Source organism: Dipodomys ordii, unplaced genomic scaffold, assembly GCF_000151885.1.
Source record: "Dipodomys ordii isolate 6190 unplaced genomic scaffold, Dord_2.0 Scaffold15, whole genome shotgun sequence".
NCBI lineage: Eukaryota > Metazoa > Chordata > Mammalia > Rodentia > Heteromyidae > Dipodomys > Dipodomys ordii.
In genome coordinates this window covers 1,742,607-1,763,221 of record NW_012267231.1, presented here as the reverse complement: position 1 = coordinate 1,763,221, position 20,615 = coordinate 1,742,607, and the positions used below count along the sequence as shown (strand labels likewise).

Genomic DNA, 20,615 nt, shown 5'->3' with positions numbered 1-20,615 from the left:
AAAACCGTATTAAAACTACCATAAAAACTCGTTATTTCAATCTATGAAGAAAATAGAAGTAACAGGAAATGGCAAAGAGAGACATGTGAGAATGCTGGCCCTCATTCCAGTTTACTCCTTAGGTCAGTGGTGCTAGAATGTTCTTTGGCTTCAGCAACACTGGTGCCAGGATTAGAGGTGTGCTATGTGTGTGCATGTGGTTTGGGGACATACAGATATATGTGATGATGCACTTGGTAGCACTGACCCCAACAGAGCCGGAAGCACTGAGAGCTAGCAGTAGCCGCACATGCACCCCACCTGACAGTGACGAGAAAGCAGGGATGGTGCGCCTGCTGGCCACATCTAGAATGCCACTATCCATAATAAGACCTGAAGGTAACCCAACAAATAAATTACGAATCCTTGAGCTCTATCACATAAATAGGTGGGATAGAAGGAAAAGCTTTTTTCCTTATGGTTAAATATCAACTAAATCAGCTAATCCAAAACTTGGCGTATATCACAGTAAAATAACCGTGAGTGGAAGGTCAAACTGTGGTTAAGCGTGGTGTCCAACAGGACATCCGCACTCTCACATTAACCTACAGTAGGACAACAACTAACTACCAAGGAGGAAACCAGAGCTGGTGGCAGCGGGAGCTCTGGCAGGAACTGCCCTAACCCAGCGGTCAGCTGTTGACATCATCAGCAACAGATGAGTCAACACCAAATGCCTCTTGCTAGGGCACACGAGACTTATCACATCTGGGGTGTTCCTGCCAAAGTGAACGACATGGACGAAATAGGGGAACAGAAGATCAAAACAAATGGACTGCATGCTTCAAAATCCCTGAGAGAAAAGGGACTAAAGTGGGAGTTTCTTCTGCCACAGGGGCAGTCACTGCAATTAGAAGACAGAATTAAGAAATAGCTCTGCGTCAGTATACATCCCCTGAATTTGATCATTATAGTATGGCCATAGGTGAGAAGTGCTTGTTTTTGAGAAATGCATACTGAAGTGTTTAGGATTAAAAGACTACTACATCAGCAATCAAATGTTTCAGGAACTAGAGAAAAGAATACATAATAAAGCAATTATAGTGAAATGTCACTAGTTTTTTTAAGTCAAAATTATATAGAAATTCTTTTTATCATACCGTACATTAAGAATTATACTCGGGGCACCAGTAGCTCACAACTGTAATCCTAGCTACTCAGGAGGCTGAGATCTGAGGATCTCGGTTCAAAGCCAGACTGGGCAGGGAAGTCTGTGAGACTCTTTTTTTCCCCCCCTTGGTTGTGGGTCTTGAATTCTGGGCCTGGGTGCTGTCCCTGAGCTCTTCAGCTCAACGCAAGTACTCTACCCTTGAGCCATAGCACCACTTCCGGTTTTCTGGTGGTTAATTGGAGATAGAGAGTCTCATGCCCAGGTTGCTTTGAACCAGGATCCTCAGATCTCAGCCTATTGAGTAGCTAGGATTACGAGCATGAGCCACTGGTACCCGGCTATCTGTGAGACTCATCTCCAACTAACCACCAGTAAACAGGAAGTGGCACTGTGGCTCAAGTGGTAGAGCACTTAGCCTTGATCTGAAGAGCTCAGGGACAGTGTCCAGGACTGGAGTTTAAACCCCACGACTAACAAAAAAAAAAGATGATGCCATAGTTTTAAAAGCATATGTATTCTAGTGGCCTGTAATATTACTTTTTCTTTTTTTTTCGGGGGGGGGGGCAGTTATGATGCTTAAACTCAGGGCCTGGGCACTGCCTCTGACCTTTTGCTCAAGGCTAGCACTCTACCACTTGAAACACATTGCCACTTTTGGCTTTTTCTGTTTATGTGGTTCTGAAAATCAAACGAGGGCTTCATGCATGCTAGGCAAGCACTCTAACACTGAGCCACCTTCCCAGGCCCAATGTTACATCTTAAAATAATGATATAACACAAACCTTCTCTGGGGTGACATAGAGAAGTTTAATAATTGGGTCCTTCTTTGATAACTGGAGGTAAATGCTTGCAGCTTCTCCATCAGTCTTATCACCGGTTAGATATGTAGCTGGAATCTAAGTGTAAAGGCAACAGACAACTTTAATTTTAAAAATTCTAAAGGTCATAGATCACAATTTATCTATACATATGTGTGTGTGTGTGTGTGTGTTTATTAAGCGTAACTCAAAACATCCTCCTCAGCCAGGCATGGTAATGCATGCCTATAACCCCAGTACACAGGAGGTCGAGGCAGGAGAATGAAGAGTTAGAAGTCAGTCTGAGATATACCAAAACCTTATACACATACAAAAAAGCTCCTGCATTACTCAGGAGTTCTGGAGAACTGCTGTTTGAAGCAAGCCCAAGCAAAAAAGTCTGCCAAGACTATCTCAAAAAAAAAAAAAGGCTTGCCTTGCATGTATGAGGCCCTGGGTTTGATTCCTCAGCATCACATAAGCAAAAAGAAAAAAGCTGGAAGTGGCGCTGTGGCTCAAGTGGTAGAGCGCTAGCCTTGAGCTGAAGAGTTGAGGGACAGTGCCCAGGCCCAGAGTTCAGACCCCACGACCGGACCAAAAAAAAAAAAAAATTAACTAGCCAGGGCACCGGTGGCTCACGCCTGTAATCCTAGCTATTCAGGAGGCTGAGCTCTGAGGATCACAGTTCAAAGCCAGTCTGGGCAGGAAAGTCCGTGAGACTCTTATCTCCAATTAACCACTAGAAAACCAGAAGTGGCGCTGTGGCTCAAAGTGGTAGAGCAGGGCTGGGAAGGTGGCTCAGTGGTAGAGCACTTGCCTTGCATGCATGAGGCCCTGGTTTCGATTCCTCAGCACCACATAAGCAAAAAGAAAAAAGCCAGAAGTGGTGCTGTAGCTCAAGTGGTAGAGTGCTAGCCTTGAGCTGAAGAGCTGAGGGACAGCGCTCAGGCCCAGAGTTCAAGACCCAGGACAGATAAAACAATAACAACAACAACAACAAAATTAACCAGCTGAAAGCAGGGTTTTTCCTTTACTCTTTGTAACTGCAAAGGCAACCATGAGGTTAGCATCCAAGAGATTCCAGTCCTAACACATAGCTATTTGTTTAGGTAAATGCAACTTTGAAATTTTAGTACAGTGACAACAGAAGGACCACACAGAACGGCGCGGGAGACATGGCGACGGCCCCTGCACCACCGTCCTGGGAAGAACACCAAGCCGGTTGTCTCAATGAGGCGTGGTGACTCATAGCCCTGCACCAGTTCTGCTAATGGCAGTATGAAGGATTTAGTAGAATGTAGGCATGATACTTCCCTCAGCTAGGCTAGGAGGAAGACAACATGTGTGGGCATGCACAAGGGGAAGAAAATCATGTTGATCTGGCAGTAGTAAAACCCAATTCTATTGTTTTTTTTTTCTCTTTTGTCGGTCATGGGGCTTGAACTCTGGGCCTGGGCGCTGTCCCTCATCTCTTCAGCTGAAGGCTAGTGCTCTACCACTTGAGCCACTGCGCCATCCATTTTTCTGAGTAGTTTACTGGAGATTAAGAGTCTCACAGACTTTCCTGCCCAATGGCTCTGAACTATGATCTCAGATCTCTGCCTCCTGAGTAGCTAGGATTACAGGCGTGAGCCAACTTGCCCACTAAAAGTTCTTAATACATTCATGTTGTCTTCTTTTTGGGTGTTAGTCTGGGGCTTGAACTAGTCCTTTACCTCATGCTCTTACTTGGCTTTCATGATTCGCACTCTACCCCTTGAGCCCCACATTTTTATTTTTTGTCGGTTGTGGGGCTTGAACTCGGCCTGGACACTGAGCTCTTCAGCTCAAGGCTAATGCTCTACCACTTGAACCACAGTGCCAATTCTGGTCTTCTGGTCGTTTATTGAAGAGTCTCATTAACTTTCCTGCCTGTGCTGACGTTGAAGCAGGATCCTTAGATTGCCTCCTGAGTAGCTAGGATTACAATTACAAGCATGAACCACTGGCGCCTGGCTTCATGGTCATTTTTTGGAGATGGAGTCTCACAGACTTTTGTTCTCAAGCTTCCTCGGAGCAGCTACTCTCCTGTACATGCTACGCTAGTGCACTACCACTGAACTACAGCTCCAAATAATTTATAAATGATTCTGCCAATTCACGAACAACTTAATAAAAGTATCTACAGTAATGAAGCTGTTTCTGTAGCACTTTTATGGTGCTTTTATGTTTTAACTTACATCCAATGAAGTCAGCTTTTGAACTTGATCTACTATTAATGATCTCAAGGGAGAAATGACAATAGTGACTCCAGGCGAAACACAGGCAGGCAGCTGGTAACACAAGCTTTTACCACCTCCTGAAAGAAAAAGGATGAAAAAATCCATTAGATTCCATCTTTTTGTTTGGCTTTTGTGTGTGTGTATGACAAATTGAACCCAGGGCTTCATGCATGCTAGGCAAGCACTCTACCACTGAGCCATATTCCCAGCCCTGAGCTGGAAATCGTGTAAGAGGTAAAAACCTTATCATGTCACCAACCAGAAAGCAGAAGACATGAGGTAATAAACTTCCTATGCATGAAAGGTTCAGGGGATCCCTAAAAGATAAGAATCTGGTGTAGGTGTTAACATCTGCCAATGGATTCCTGCCAATTCATATCTAAAAATACATACCAGTGGGCATTAGGATAAAGCAGTCTTCACCGAGCAGTGCAGCATTGATTGCCTCTAGCTGATTAGTTCTAAAATTATGTAGGCCAAACTTTTTATGAAAAATTGTCATCATTTCTTTTGTATGAGGAAAATCGAGGCTTTGGAAGCGTTCATGTTTCACATTTCTGGAGGTGAAATTTTGCGCCAACTTGTCTATGAAAACAATCAACATTAAGAAGAATCAGTGTGTGAATCCAACACAGGTTAGCCTGTGTTATGCTGAGGCCTATCCCTGCACAACGGAGGGTCAGCTCCCCACAGCACTCTCCCTGCTCCTGAGGCTTCCCCGCCAACTGGCCCCAAGGCCACCAGAGATTGTAAGGACTGAAATCCAGTCTTTTATTACAGTCCTGTCATCAATACTGTTGTCCTCCTCCTCCTCCTCCTCTTCTTCTTGATAACCATGGTTTTTCTACTTGCCTTATTTACTGGTCTACATACTTGTTTATTTTGCAGTGCTGGGATCAAATCCACGGCCTTGCGCATGCTAGGCAAATACTATGCCACGGAGCGGAGCTCTACCTCCAGCTCCCCTGCTGGCTTTAAATTCCCTTTGTTGGTCCCACTTCCACTGTCCCTTAAGTTTGAAGCTCTTCAGACTCTTGGGACTGCGCTCTTCACAATGTTCTTTGGAATAATTCCGGTCCTGCGATCTCAAACACACCCTGTGTGTGAGCAGGCCTAGCTCTCTCCTGCTGTGCCCTCAGCTCCATCCCACGTAGCTCCCCTGGTCTCTGAGCATTCCTATCCCAGTGCTTTAACAACCAGCCGTCAGCCCAAGTTTTAAAATAGCCTCCTCAGCTTTTCTCTAAATCTGACTCTGCCTCCTGACTATTTCTGTGAATGGTGTCACAGGTTTTTCTGCGTAGCTGAGACCTCGGCCTCCTGCACTTTACCTCTTCCCACCCCGACACCTCCGCTGGCAGGGGGGAGGCTGTGCAACCTCAGTCCTCAGTGTACTTAAGGCTGGCTCCCTGGGGAACACGAGGTACTCACACCCATTCCGGTAGCTACTCTCACTCCCAACACTCAAGTGTCTCAAGGATAATTACAGACATCAAGTACGACATACACTAGCATGACACCAAAATAAATCCATTAACGGTTAGTTTAAAGGTCAACAGCCTAACTGTAAGAACCATCTCAAGGTATGACATCATCAACGATGGAAATAGGAACACTACACTTCGTGAAAGTTTGCACGGTACTCTGCTTCAGTAAAAACTACCTAGTGTGAACTTTATGGGGCTGAGGTAAGGTTTTAAAATTAGTTTTGGCTGCACTGGGGCCTTCTTCAGTAGCTAAGTCCACGCCTCTCAGAACTCCTCATTCCGCTGGGGGCTCCCGCAGGGCGTCCATAGCCCTCCCAGAAACCACGCAGGACACAGTCCACGACCAGCACCCAGCCAGTGTTACTGAAGGGAAGAGGGTCTAGGCCCAAGGGAATAATTTGATTGCTTTAAGAAACTTGACTTCATGGGCTGGGAAGGTGGCTCAGTGGTAGAGCGCTTGCCTTGCAAGCATGAGGCCCTGGGTTCGATTCCTCAGCACCACATAAGCAAAAAGAAAAAAGCCGGAAGTGGCGCTGTGGCTCAAGTGGTAGAGCGCTAGCCTTGAGCTGAAGAGCTGAGGGACAGTGCCCAGGCCTAGAGTTCAGGACCCACAACCGGACCCAAAAAAAAAAAAAAAACTTGACTTCAGCCGGGTGCTGGTGGCTCACGCCTGTAATCCTAGCTACTCAGGAGGCTGAGATCTGAGGATCACGGTTCAAAGCCAGCCCGGGCAGGAGAGACCGTGAGACTCCTATCTCCAATAAACCACCAGAAAACCGGAAGTGGCACTGTAGCTCAAGTGGTAGAGTGCTCGCCTTGAGCTGAAGAGCTGAGGGACAGCACCCAGGCCCAGAGTTCAAGCCCCACAACCGACAAAAAAAAAAGAAAAAAGAAACTTGACTTCACAACCTCAGACTACACTAGATACAGTTTCAGCTTAAACATTCATCTTTTCTTTCTTGTTCATCTCCAAGCCATTAAAAACTTGTCTTCATGAGCTTCGTTGTTTTAGGGACTAAAAATGTTCATCTAAAGGCAAAGCACACTTGTAATGACTTTGGAGCTTTACTACAATAGGTTATAATTACACATTTTATAAAACTACAGCTGCTGCAGACACAAAGAGCAACTTGCTTTTGAAATTGTGATTTGTAATTCATATTATCTGTACACATTTGCATAAAACAATGTGGCTTTCAGGGAATGATGGCTTGCTGTGCTTTTTCTTATACAATTTCTATTTTGGATAGTTTTGTTTTCCTATAATATTTAAGTATTCAATTTATCTTAAAATTACCGGCATAATTCTGGACTGCCTCCGAGCTTTTCCTTTGAGCCGCAGAGGCCGCTGGAAGGCAGTGTGTTTTGGCTGATAGGGATTTCACTGGCCCACCTTCCCTGACAGGAGGGTAGACGGCTGTGGAAGGCTTGCTGGCTGGCAAATTCTGCATGATGTTCTCCCAGTCATCATCATCATCAAAGTCATCTATGTCAAAGTCATCCACATCACAGGAAGTCGGGGCTTCTCTTGCTAAGTTATCTCCTGAAGCTGGGTGCTTACTCAGATCTTTCACAGTGGTGCTTGTGAGAGCCTTTCCCGGGAAGTATGAGCTTTCATTTCTTCTCTCTCTACTTGGCGTTTCCGCCCACTTGCTGCTCACAAAGGCCTTCTGTGAAGGGGAACTGAATGATGGGCTTTCAAACAGCTCCTTGGTGGAGGCTGACAGTCCTGTCTTTCCTGGGGCAGTAGACAGTACATTTTCCCCAATGGAGAGAGAATTTGAGGGAAGATATGGAAACTTTAACTCCACAGAACCCTCCAGAGGGCAGGAATCACCCCCCACAGAGATACCAAGTGAGTCACGCCTGTGTTTCCACACACCACTGAGAAGACTCACATCTTTCCTAGTAAAATCCACTTCGGCTAGGAGTTTCCTTCTGAAGACAGAAAAGAAACAATTTAAGTTGTTTGCTATGAATGTTGATCTTCACATCTTAAACCAAATGGAAAGTGTAGTGATCTATATTCTATTTCCCCAGTCTCTTAACATCTGAATATAAACCTAAAGGAATGGTTTGAAAGGTAAAATCTGACGAAATTATCCTTATGCAATATCTGGTTCAGACAACCTGGACGGGTTGCCTCTTCATTTCTGGACTCAGCAGTGGAGATGCAATCGGACCTATGGCAGGAGGGAAGGGTCACGATACCTCTGGTCCCGCAACTGTAGCAGCTCGTCCCCACAGTCCAAAGATGTCAGTTCATCTACTCGGATGGTGTCGACCACCCTACAGATGCGCTCCATCACCTGAATAAGCTGCTCCTGGAGACGGGTCCGTCTGGCTGTAAAGCAATTGTAAACAAGAGAGCAAGAGGATAACTCCCAGGGCTTAAAGCATACACCTGACAACCTGACTCGGAGTTATATCCCCAAGCCCTCCTTGCCTTAAAAAAAAAAAAAAATCAAGCCACATAACTAAGAAACAGAATTTCAAAGCTGATATTTTTTTAGATGAAGGGAGAAGACAAATGCTGTAGGGCAGCAATGGGACATCACTGAAGTCCGCTCCAGGTGGGCTGTGGGGGACCAGTGTTCTCAGGGGACGAGGAGAGAAAGAAAGGGAAGGAAACATCCAAAGAAAGAAGGAACCATGGGTAGGGGTGGGGGACGGGGACTTGAAGGGCAAGAGAGTGGGAGAGAGGAAGGAGCACTGTGACAGGACCACGACCCCGAGACCACAGGCAGAATGCCCAGGCAAGCTTGCATAGAGAGCACCGGCAGCCAGGACAGGAGACGGGTACAGGGGAACTGGGCTCCTGTCACTTCTGTGTCTTGTGAAGGAGAACGAATGTCAGAGTGGAAAGCATGGAGCAGCAGCAGCCTGGAGTGGCGGGAGGAGCTGGACAGCAGGAAGAGCTCAGTATCCCTGCCAGTCTCAGACGACAAAGGAGATCTGAGCCCAGCGGATGACACACGAGGCATGTGCGAGTACGGGAGTGCAAGGAAAGTGAAGGAAAACATTGTTCTCATTAAAAAAAAAAAAAAAAGGAAAGGAAAAAAGCAAACATGGTAGGTGACTGCCAAAAGCTACAAGCAAAGTGATCTGATGTCAAATCAAGGCAAAGTTCTAGAACATGTTATCAAATGGCTGCTTCATAACTCTAAAAAGAGACAATGATTATAAAGTTAGCAAGAGTTCATCAAAACAGAGCCTGTGTCAATGTTTTTCCTTTTTGGAAAGTATAGTAGACCTGTAGATAACAAGAGCTACTCAGAAAGGAAGATACGAGAGTCTGCATAAAAGACTAAGAGCTGGGGGCTGGGAAGGTGGCTCAGTGGTAGAGCGCTTGTCTTGCATGCATGAGGCCCTGGGTTCAATTCCACAGCACCACATAAGCAGAAAAAGCTGGAAGTGGCTCTGTGGCTCAAGTGGTAGAGCGCTAGCCTTGAGCTGAAGAGCTGAGGGACAGTGCCCAGGCCCAGAGTTCAAGCCTGACAAAAAAAAAAAAAGACTGCGAGCTGGGCGTGGCGATCCACTTGTGATCCCAGCACTCAAGCTCCAAAAGTTTCACGTGGGGGGGCTTCACCCCAAAGCAGGCCCGCCCATTCCCTCTCGCTGTCTCTGACCTTGACCTCTCTGGAGAGGTTTCCCAGGGGCAGATCTCTAAGTAGGTGAAGAAGTGGTCATGAAGAAGGCTATGAGCCTAGAGGAAGGCCGCTAATGACCCTGCCAGAACCCTGGGCCAGGATCATCTTCTCAGTCACACGGAATGATGCAGCGCAGGCAATGTGGGGCAACCAGGGTAAGCCCCAGAGCCCCAACTCTGCTGTTATCTCTGCCTGCGGCCAGAAGTTATTTAACTTTCTTTCTTTTTTTTTGTCCAGTCGTGGGGCCTGAACTCTGGGCCTGGGCGCTGTCCCTCAGCTCTTCAGCTCAAGGCTAGTGCTCTACCACTTGAGCCACAGCGCCACTTCCGGCTTTTTTCTTTTTGCTTATGTGGTGCTGAGGAATCGAACCCAGGGCCTCAGGCATGCAAGGCAAGCACTCTACCACTGAGCCACCTTCCCAGCCCAAGTTATTTAACTTTCCTATGCCTTCATTTCCCGGCTTGTAAGATAGAGAACAGAAACCACCTAAGGGGCTGGCATAATTATGGACTCAGTGACTTTACTATGGGGCACTTAGAAGAGGGCTGCTGGGGCTGGGAAAGTGGCTCAGTGGTAGAGCGCTTGCCTTGCAAGCCTGAGGTTCGATCCTCAGGGGTGGTGGTGGTGGTGGCTAGATGTGAGATATTTCAGGAACATCACTAGCCACACATTCAGAGACCAAAATACAGAGTTCTGAGGAGACAGAAAGAACACAGAGAGTACTACACATGCGCACATGAGCACATGCGCTGTAAGTTCAGTATCTGTTCTGTATAACTAATGTAATCAAGTAAGTTAAAAAAAAAATACAGCAGATGTCAAACAGAACGGCAGGTCTCTCAGAAGTCTCATAAAAGAGCTCTTGAAAACTGACTTGGTACAAATGATGTATTCCACAGAAAAGTTAAAGATAAAAATTGAGAAAATCCCTAAAAGAAGTAGTCAAGTGTTGGTCTGCTATCGGGAGTGTGAGGGGCACAGACATGGAGGGACAAAGGGTGAACAAATGAATGCAGCAGTGGCACTCACTAGACACCATGTTAAAAAGGAATTATACAATTTGTGGATGGGGATGGGAGGGAAAAACTGCGAGAGCAAGAGGGGTGACATTGCCCGAAAAGAAAGGCACTCACACCTGTCCTCCTAGCTACTCAGGAGGCTGAGATCTGAGGATCACGACTGGAAGCCAGCCAGGCAAGAAAGTCTATGAGACTCTTATCTCTAATTAACCACCATAAAACCAGAAGTGGTGCTATGGCTCAAAGTCATAGAGCACTAGCCTTGCACAAAAGAACTCAGGGATAGTGCCCAGGCCCCGAGTTCAAGCCCCCATTACTAACATAAAATTTTTCTAAAAAAGAAATGTGCATATTACCTGACTTACAAAATTGTAACCTCTCTGTACATCACCGTTATAACACTCAGAAATAAAAAATAAAAATAAAAAACCAAGGGCTGGGAAGGTGGTTCAGTGACAGAGTGCTTGCCTTGCATGCATGAGGCCCTGGGTTCGATTCTTCAGCACCACATAAGCAGAAAAAATAGAAAGCCAGAAGTGGCACTGTGGCCCAAGTGGTAGAGAGCTAGCCTTGAGCTGAAGAGCTGAGGGACAGCGTCTAGGCCCAGAGTTCAGGCCCACAACCAGACCCAATAAATAAATAAATAAATAAATAAGCAAGCAAGTTAGAAGATGCATAGATGATTCATGGAGGTCTAACATCCCATCAACACAAATTCTGGAAAAAAGAAATAAAACTATTCCCAGAAAAAAATTCAGACAAAAGCACAACCAGTTTTAGACTGAAAGTACTCTGAAAAGTAGGAAGCAGGGGTGGAAAGGGGACTGCTGTTCTTCAGAGGTTTACAGAATTACTAGATCGTGGGGCTGGGAATGTGGCTTAGTGGTCGAGTGTTTGCCTAGCATGCATGAAGCCCTGGGTTTGATTCAATTCCTCAGTACCACATACACAAAAAGCCAGAAGTGGTGCTGTGGCTAAAGTGGTAGAGTGCTAGCCTTGAGCAAAAGAAGCTCAAGGACAGTGCCCAGGCCTGAGCACAAGCCCCAGGACTGGCCAAAAAAAAGAACAGTTAGTTGGAAGGCCTGGGACTAGGGAGAAAACTAAGAGCTTCACATTTACAAAGGACTGAACCTACAGGAAGGCCAATTCTGGCTTGTCATGTGAGGTGATTTTTCAACAAGCTGCAGTTTCAAGGCAGAATGAGCCTGGTTGGGGTCCTAAATTTCTGAGCTGTCCGAGCACATGCTGGCTGCCCAGCACCACGATGGTTTATATCAAAATGAGAGGCACCGTACATTTACCATTTTACACTTCACAGCCATAGGATGAAAATACAAAAGCTAGAAATAAGCAGCTGAAACAACGTGGCTAATGCCATAATTATATACCACATATGTCTGTACCATCACAGTCTACACTCGTTTCCAGATCAGGCTCCTGCCCGGCAATTTTCGCTGGTTTTGATAAGAGATCTTTTTCTTGGTCAGAGGCATCAAAATCCTTTAACACACTACCAAAAAAAAAAAAAAAAAAAAGGAAGAAGTTAAAACGAATCAAACAAATGCATACCTTCCCCTAACACTATCCTGCGGCTGGTGAGATGCTGTGTAACGGACGCATGTCTTATCTCCTATTCGTCTGCAGGTGTCCCATCTTCAGGTCCCAAGAGACAGCGCACGTTTTACAAGCACAGGCTCCTGTCGTGCAGCGTGCTTCCGCTCCTCACAGGCCTGCACCAGCTAGCTTAGGAGGGTGCCGCTGCTTCCCCTTGATTTGGAAAACCTGCCACCCAGACTCTTTGCACACAGACAACACCTGCTCTTACAGGGCCAACCCAAATTCTCTAGAAAGTGGTTACTAAGAGCTCCCTCTGAGATTCCAAAGCATTTTATCTGCACTTCCTGTATTATGTCAGCATGTATTTTATTTTTTCTGAACCTCAAAAGGTTGTGCAAGAGGCTTAAATGTAAGTTGTTTGTCTAAGTGTGCGGCATTTTGAGCCAGTCACGCTCCCCACCTCAGAGCTCCCGCTTCCCATCACACGTGCACGCCAGCGTGCTGACCGCCTCCCTCATCACACGTGCACACCAGTGTGCTGACCGCTTCCCTCATCACACGTGCACACCAGCGTGCTGACCGCTTCCCTCATCACATGTGCACACCAGCGTGCTGACCGCTCCCCATCACACGTGCACACCAGCGTGCTGACCGCTCCCCATCACACGTGCACACCAGCGTGCTGACCGCCTCCCTCATCACACGTGTACACCAAGTGTGCTGACTGGATCCCATTCCCCTTTCCATTCCTCAGCCCACAACCTGTCAATAAATATTGTGTGTGCACAACTGACTCATAACAGACTATACGGTCAGTCTGGGATTGCTGTTGTTAGCTCAAATGGTAGGCTGCCTACGTAGCAAGGGTGAGGCCCTGATATAAAATAACGCCAAACAGACAGGCAAATAAATACCAACCCATGGGCCAGGCGCCAGTGGCTCATGCGCCAGTGGCTCACGCCTATCATCTTAGCTACTCAGGAGGCTGAGATCTGAGGATCGTGGGTCAAAGCCAGCCTAGGCAAGAAAGTCTGTGAGACTCTTATCTCCAATTAACTACCAGAAAACTGAAGTGGCGCCGTGGCTCAAGTGGTAGAGCACTCCCTTGAGCTGAAGACCTGAGGGACAGCGCCCAGGCCCAGAGTTCAAGCCCCACAACTGCCAAAAAAAAAAGTAACAAGTGGGGGCTGGAAATGTGGCTTAGTGGTAGAGATCTTGCCTAACATGCATGAAGCCCTGGGTTCAATTCCTCAATACCACATAAGCAGCCAAAAAAGCTGGAAGGGGCACTGTGGCACAAGTGGTAGAGTGCTAGCCTTGAGCAAAGGAGGTTCAGGGACAATGCCCAGGCCCTGAGTTGAAGCCCCAGACTGGCAAAAAAAAAAAAAAAAAAGTAAATGGAGTGGGGCACCTGTAGCTCACGTCTATAATCCTACCTACTCAGAAGGCTGAGACCCGAGAATCATGGTTTGAAGCCGGCCTGGGCAGGAAAGTCTATAAAACTCTTCTCTCCAATTAACCACCAAAATAGCCATAAATGGAGCTATAGCTCAGGTGATAGAGCACTATCCTTGAGCAAAAAAGCTCAGGGAGAGTGCCAAAGCCCTAAGTCCAAGCTCCAGGACCAGAAAACACACACAAAATACCCTTACAGAGAAATGATATTACAAAGGTAAGGTGTATTACTTAAGGTAAACTAGAAACAAACAAGAGGGTTTATGAGCTATTATTTTACCTAAGGCATTTAGAAGAAGTAGCAGAAGAAATGCTCTCTTCCTCTGGCGATGGTGGAACGAAATCGACATCGTAGTCATCATCTAGCTCAATACACGGGCCCTGCTGGGCGGAAGGCGGTTCAGCCCCCTCCACAAGCTGCTTCCTGTCCCTGCTACCTACAGGCAAACAGTGGATAGCTTAAGTCACTGCAGTAATTGATCACACAGAAGAGGTGCGCACGTGCAAGAGAAAGCCCTGGGTAAGTCACAGCTTCCCGGAGCACCGTGGGTGCCTAGGAAGGATGCATGGGGAGCAGCAGCCCTGGGAGCCCCGTGAGAAGGCTGGTGGAAGCCAGTGAGGGTGGTTCTGTGTGGCCGGTGTAGGTGGTGGGCCTAAGCCAAAGGCTGTGGTCATCTCAGGCAGAAAAGTCCACACCAGACTCTGTCTCCAATTAGCCAACAAAAAGCAGGGCTGGAGCAATGGCTCAAATGCTAGAGGGCCAGCCAAGCAAGTTTAGCAAACACAAGGCCCTGAATTCCAAACCTGGTACCAGAAAAAGAAAATAATTTCCATATAGTAAAACTAAAAGAGTGATTTGGGCTGGGATGTAGCTCAGTGGCAAAGCGCTTACCTATCAAGTGCAACGTCCTGGGTTCAATCCCCAGTACCAAAAAAGAAAAGATGAAAAAAATAAAAGAGTGATTTTTACCTCTTTCATCCTCCAAATGAGTTTCTGAAGTGTGACTTTCCTGAGAGTCTTTATTTAAAAGCACGTCGGAAGTGGAGTCTTCATCGATGCAAATCACAGCACTACGGAAGGATTCCGTCTCATCCTTCTGTTCTTCGGTTAAGTCAATTTGCTGGCTTTCAGAGGAAGAAGTCAAATCCACCTGTACTGCGAGTGCTTTATGAGGTGATGCCTTCACAAAGTTTCTCTTGCCTTGTCTTGATTTCTGGGCCGTGCTCACTCTGACGAAGCGGCCTTGGGCTGGGGTGGCAAAGGCTTTGGAAGCAGAGGAAGTGTCGAAGTCATCTCGATCATCCCAGTGGCTGGGAGAGCTCGAAGAATCCGGGGAGGAACTAAACTCTAACTTCTTGAAAGCAGCATCCTGGGGGATCCTCGCAGCAGGCGTGTTTTGTCCTGATGGAACAGCAGGTGGTGACCGCAACAGACCTGGTGACAGTGGTTTTACGCCAGTTCCCTGTCCCGCTGGAGTGCTTTTAAAGCAGCTGCCGACCCCTGCCTGCTGCCTGGGGGCGCAGGGCAGAGGCTGGCTGAAGGAGAAGGCCTTGGACACGTTCACATCTTTGTCACTCAACACCGGCGTTCTTGCTACTGACACACTTGCCACAGATGCGTCGCTGTCGGAGGATGTTTTCTTTTTAAAAGTAAAACCTCTGAAGAATGGGGAGACTGAATTAGATGAATTCATTTCTTTTTGTGACTGGGGACTGAACTGAGCCCAGGGCACACTAAACCATTCTACCTCTGAGCCCCGCCCCCCCCCCAGCCCTTAGCCGCGCTCATTAACAAACCCACCCACTCCACAAAACTATTCGTTTTTTGTGGTTTGATTTTTTCTACTTCCATGACAAGTTACTTTCATTGTACCACAAAAGGACTAAGGATCTATCTCCCTCTGTGATTTAAGATTTTTCACCTAACTTAAACTTAAACTAAGGTTATGTGGTGCGCTCTGATTCTTCCTGCTTAGAGGCTAAATTATTCCATTTGGAGAGTTCCTGCTTGATCTCAGGCCGGTGGTATTGATTAACAGCATCTCTAGAACATGGGGTTTGCATACCTCAACAGTGGCTATTTCTTGTTACTCTGATAAAAAAAAAATTTTAAGGGAAAAAGAGTTAAAAAACCGTTAGCAGCACTGAGCCCTGCAGGGCAGAGTCCTGGCTGGCTGCTGGGTTAATGGCAGGGAGGTCAGCAAAACGTTGAAGCTTCACAAGCCTAAGCTGTCTGCAGCCACTACAGACACAGCTGTAATGCAAATCAGCATTAGGAACTGATCGTTCCCTTCTGTACCGTTTCACCAAGGACACAAAATTAAAATGGAATGTATACCTACCTAATATAGTTTGCCTGAACTCATAAGAAAATTGATTACTCATTTATTCAACAAATCCCTTCTTTTTTAAACTGTAGTACTGATGTTTGAACTCAGGAGCTCTACCTCTTGGCCTATGCTCCAATCCTCTTAGCAGAATCTGTGCCTTGTGTAGAGCACAGCCCTAGGACCAGCCTCAAACCACAACCTTTGCCCCCCACGCCTGTGTCACCATACCATGTCAGGTGGTCTTGAACCCTGATCCTTCTGAGATGACTCCCCAGTAGCTGAAATTATAAGTCTGTACCACCATACTTAGCTAATTCAACTTTTTTCTTTTTTTTGGTCAGCTGTGGGGCTTGAACTCTTGAGCCTGGGCGCTGTCCCTCAGCTCTTCAGCTCAAAGGGAGCACTCTACCACTTGAACTGCAGCACCAGTTCCGGTTTTCTGGTGGTTAATTGGAGATAGATAAGAGTCTCATGGCCTTTCCTGCCTGGGCTGGCTTGGAACCACGATCCTCAGATCTCAGCCTCCTGAGTAGCTAAGATTACAGGCGTGAGCCACCAGCGCCCGGCTTTTCTTTTCCTTCCTTCACTTCTTCCTTCCTTCCTTTCGTGAGCCATCAGTACCCCTTTATCTTTTCTTTTCCTTTCCTTCCTTCCTTTTTCTTGTGCTAGGTATTGAAGTGAGGGCCTTGCACTTGATAAACAGGTACTCTACCACTTGGTCCACATACCTTTATGCACAGGTTTTTGTTTTTTTTTTTGGGGGGGGGGGTCCAGTTGTGGGGCCTGAACTCAGGGCCTGGGCGCTGTCCCTCAGCTCTTCAGCTCAAGGCTAGCGCTCTACCACTTGAGCCATAACACCACTTCCGGCTTTTTTTTCCTGCTTATGTGGAGCTGAGGAATGGAACCCAGGGCCTCATGCATGCAAGGCAAGCGCTCTACCACTGAGCCACCTTCCCAGCCCCTGCACAGGTTAGTTTTAAGGTAGGGTTTTGTTCCATGCCCAGGATGCGATCCTCCTACTGTGCTTCCCCATCTCTGAGGTGACAGGTGCTCATTGCTGAGTGCAGCGCTGGGCTTCCTCCACAGCTGGTAACGGACAGCCACTGGTCCTCACCATCTGGGGAGGGAGTCGCTCTAATTTCTTTGTTACCCAAGCTGACCTCAAATTGCAATCCCCCATGCCCCACTCCCAAGTAGTTTGAACTACTAAATAAATGATTCCTGAGGCCAGGTGTAGGTGGCACACATCAGTAACCCTGTTTACAAGGAGGCTGAGATCTGAGGATAACAGTTCAAAGCCAACCTAGGCAGGCAAGTCCATGACACTCCTATCTCCAACTATCAAAGAGCCATGAGCGCTAGGTGTTAATGGCAGCTTGCCAGTAGTCCTAGGTACTCAGGAGGCTGAAATCTGAGGATCAGGGTTCAAAGCCAGCTTGGGCAGGAAAGTCTTGAGATTTTTTTTGGGGGGGGGGATCAGTTGTGGGGCTTGTAATCTGGGCTTGAGCGCTCTACCACTTAAGCCATACTGCCACTTCCAGTTTTCTGGTGGTTAATTGGAGATAAGAGTCTCACAGACTTTCCTGTCCAGGCTGGCTTTGATCCGTGATCCTCAGATCTCAGCTTCCTAAGTAGTTAGGATTATAGGCGTGAGCCACTGGCACCCAGCTTGGTTTTTTTATTTTTGGTAGTACTGGGATTTCAACTCAATGACTTGGGCCATATCACCAGCCCTCCTTTTTTTAGCTCCATTTCTAGCTTTTGGGGATTAATTGGAGAGAAAAGCCTGGCTCTATGAGATTCTTATCTCCAACTAACTACTAAAAAGCTGGAAATGGAGCTATGGCTCAAATGGTAGATCACTAGCCTTCAGCAAAAAAAGCTCAGGGACACTGCCCAGACCCTGGGGTTCAAGCCCCAGGAGCAGCACACAAACACACAAAGTTTACTACTCAAAAAAAGTACTATGTGGCAGAAATTATGCAAAAGTTCTAAACAATTGTTATCTGATGCCACCAAAATGTGCTCTGTCATGAATCTGCAAAGTGGAGAAAAAAAAAAAAATCACTGAACCTCTCAGCTGCTTTCTCATCTGTGCAACAAAGCATTGCTAAGGCAGGAGAATTCTGAGTTCCGGGCCAGCCTAGGCTACCTGGCAAGTTCAAGGCCATCCTGAGCTACACAGCAAGCTCCTTATTTATGCTATGAAATGGTGATGCAATCAATATACTCACATGGGTTTGGGCTTGGAAAGACTGGATTGATTGGTCAGTTTTTTGGCTGAGTGGCGCTCTAGCTGCTCCTGTAGATTGTTGAGAGGCAGTGCAGCCATGACCCTGAAACACAAGGGGGAGAGCTGCGTGAGCCCTCCGCGTCCCAGAGCCGACCGGCGCGTCAGCAGCCCTGACTAAAACACATTGTCCCAGCTGTGCCCCAAGTCAGATATTTTTTCTCTCTCTTTTCTACCAACAGATTGTTTTTGACATTCATATGTGGTGCCGCTTGAAACATGTAATCTTTAACTGAAAGCTCACATGAATAACACAGTAACACACACGGCTTCCTTCTTCAGTATTTCTCCTGCTTCCCCCAATCCCTCATTGTGCATCCCCTGCCCCAGCATTTAGAAATAAAGAAGAGGGGCTGGGAAGGTGGCTCAGTGGTAGAGTGCTTGCCTTGCGTGCCTGAGGCCCTGGGTTTGATTCCTCAGCACCACATAAGCAAAAAGAAAAAAGCCGGAAGTGGCGCTGTGGCTCAAGTGGTAGAGCGCTAGCCTTGAGCTGAAGAGCTGAGGGACAGTGCCCAGGCCGAGTTCAGGCCCCACGACTGGACCCAACAGAAAAAGAAGAAATATCTTTTTCACTAGGGGTAAATGTATTAAAAATAGAGGCCAGCCGGGTGCTGGTTGCTCACGCCTGTAATCCTAGCTACTCAGGAGGCTGAGATCTGAGAATTGGGTCAAAGTCAACCCGAGCAGGAAACTCCATGAGACTCTTATCTCCAATAAACCACTAGAAAACCAGAAGTGGTGCTATGGCTCAAGTGGTAGAGCACTCACCTTGAGCTGAAGAGCGCATGGACAGCACCCAAGCCCAGAGTTCAAGGCCCACAACCAACAACAACAACAAAATAGAGGCCAAAAACTGGCAAGAGCCCATCTCAACAACAAAAAGAGTTAGGAGAATGCTCCTGCAGTTCTGGCTACCTGGAAATCAAAGGTAGGATGACCAAGGTGGGAGGTCAGCCTGGGCAAAGTACAAGACCCTAATTGGCAAATAAAGCAGGAAGGGGTTGAAGGTGCTGAAGGTGCTCGACTGCCGATAACCTGCCTACTACAACCTGGTACTGGAAAAAAAGAGGAAAACACCAAGGTGTGGGGAAAGTGAGACTGTTTTCTTGTTTTTGTCAGTCACAGAACTGAACTCAAGGCCTGGCCGCTGTCCCTGAGCTCTTTTGCTCTATCACTTTGAACCATAGCACCATTTCTGGTTTTGTGGTGGTTCATTGGAGATGAAGAGTCTCAAGGACTTTTCTGCCCAGGCTGGCTTTGAACTGCGAACACTGGATTGCAGCCTCCTGAGTAGCCAGAACTATAGGCACGAGCCACCAGCTCCCAGCTGCTTTCTTGGTTTTACTCTGATCTTGACAATTCTGACCGAAGAAAAAATACTAGAAGAGACGAGATTATCATTACACACAGACAACTTGATTACACAGCAACACAATCCAAAGAAAATTAGTCATAACAATAGGGAATTAACACTTCAGGAAAGTGAAATAAAAGATAAACACAGATTCTCAAAAACAAAACATATTCTCCTGTAGTAGCAATAGCCAACTGGGAAATATAATTTGTGTGTATGTGTATGCCAGTCCTGGGGCTTGAACTCAGGGTCTGGAGTGCTAGCGCTGAGCTTTTTCACTCAAGACTAGTGCTTTACTACTTGAGCCACATCTCCACTTCTGGATTTTTGCTAGTTAACAGGAGATAATACTCTCATGGACTTTACTGTCTAGGTTGGGTTTAAAACGCCATCCTCAGAGCTCAGCCTCCTGAGGAGCTTGGACTATAGCATGAGCCATAGGTACCCAGCAGAAATACAGTTATATAGGGCACGCATGCAGTTAGCTACTGCAATAGAACCTACAGAAGGACAGATGTAACTGACCGGAAGAAAGAAACTAACTATGACTGGGAGAAATAAAGACTTGGAAAGCGAACCATTTCGTGTTCTCTAAGGAAAGGTCTGACATCATAAAGACAACAGCTTTTCAATAATAAATTGAGGAATATTTCCCCAAACAATCTGCGGTGTGACCTGTGGGCTTGCACGTGTTAGGCAAGCACAAGGCAAGGGCTCTACCACTAAAACTAACCTGACAAAACGAGACAAGAGGGGGACACATTACACGTAATACCTTGTGTGACGCACACCAAGGGAAACCTGAGCAGGGACGGGAAGCAGGATCCACGTCCTTAGCGCATAAGCAGGGAGCAGACTCAGGTTTTGTTCACTGTTGCTTTTGCACCATCCCATGTACTTACGGTGGAGACAGGTCCACAAAGCCTAAAATATCTACTACCAGTCTTTTCCACAATACTGTACTCACCATTATTGCTAGATAAAACACGGAGTGCTTAAGTGCATCAAATCTCTGAGAAGGTAAAGATTCTCAGGCTAAGCCAGGTGCCTGTGGCCCACACCTGTCACCCTAGCTACTGAGGAGACTGAGATCTGAGGCTCACGGTTCAAAGTCAGCCCGGGCAGAAAAGTCCATGAGACTCTTATCTCAAATAAATCACTAGAAGCCGGGCGCTGGTGGCTCATGCCTATAATCCTAGCTACTCAGGAGGCTGAGATCTGAGGATCGCGGTTCAAAGCCAGCCCGGGCAGGAGAGACCATGAGACTC

The 20,615-nt window shown here is 46.9% G+C and overlaps 1 protein-coding gene across 3 annotated transcripts in view; it reads right to left on the bottom strand.

The window, feature by feature from the left end:
- Positions 1-20,615, bottom strand: part of Blm (Bloom syndrome, RecQ helicase-like) — a 53,425-nt gene that overhangs the window by 28,478 nt on the left and 4,332 nt on the right. For 2 of the 3 annotated variants that reach the window (XM_013012191.1, XM_013012192.1), the window contains exons 1-8: positions 14,344-14,997; positions 13,654-13,810; positions 11,750-11,871; positions 7,904-8,036; positions 6,990-7,630; positions 4,602-4,793; positions 4,167-4,285; positions 1,933-2,046 (exon numbers count right to left, since the gene is read on the bottom strand). In XM_013012191.1, coding sequence (XP_012867645.1) covers positions 1,933-2,046; positions 4,167-4,285; positions 4,602-4,793; positions 6,990-7,630; positions 7,904-7,998 — 1,161 coding nt within the window. In that variant the 5' untranslated portion in view covers positions 7,999-8,036; positions 11,750-11,871; positions 13,654-13,810; positions 14,344-14,997. Of the gene's footprint in view, positions 1-1,932; positions 2,047-4,166; positions 4,286-4,601; positions 4,794-6,989; positions 7,631-7,903; positions 8,037-11,749; positions 11,872-13,653; positions 13,811-14,343; positions 15,033-17,937; positions 18,040-20,615 lie in introns of those variants that run through there. The other variant, XM_013012193.1, reaches the window with a different exon arrangement.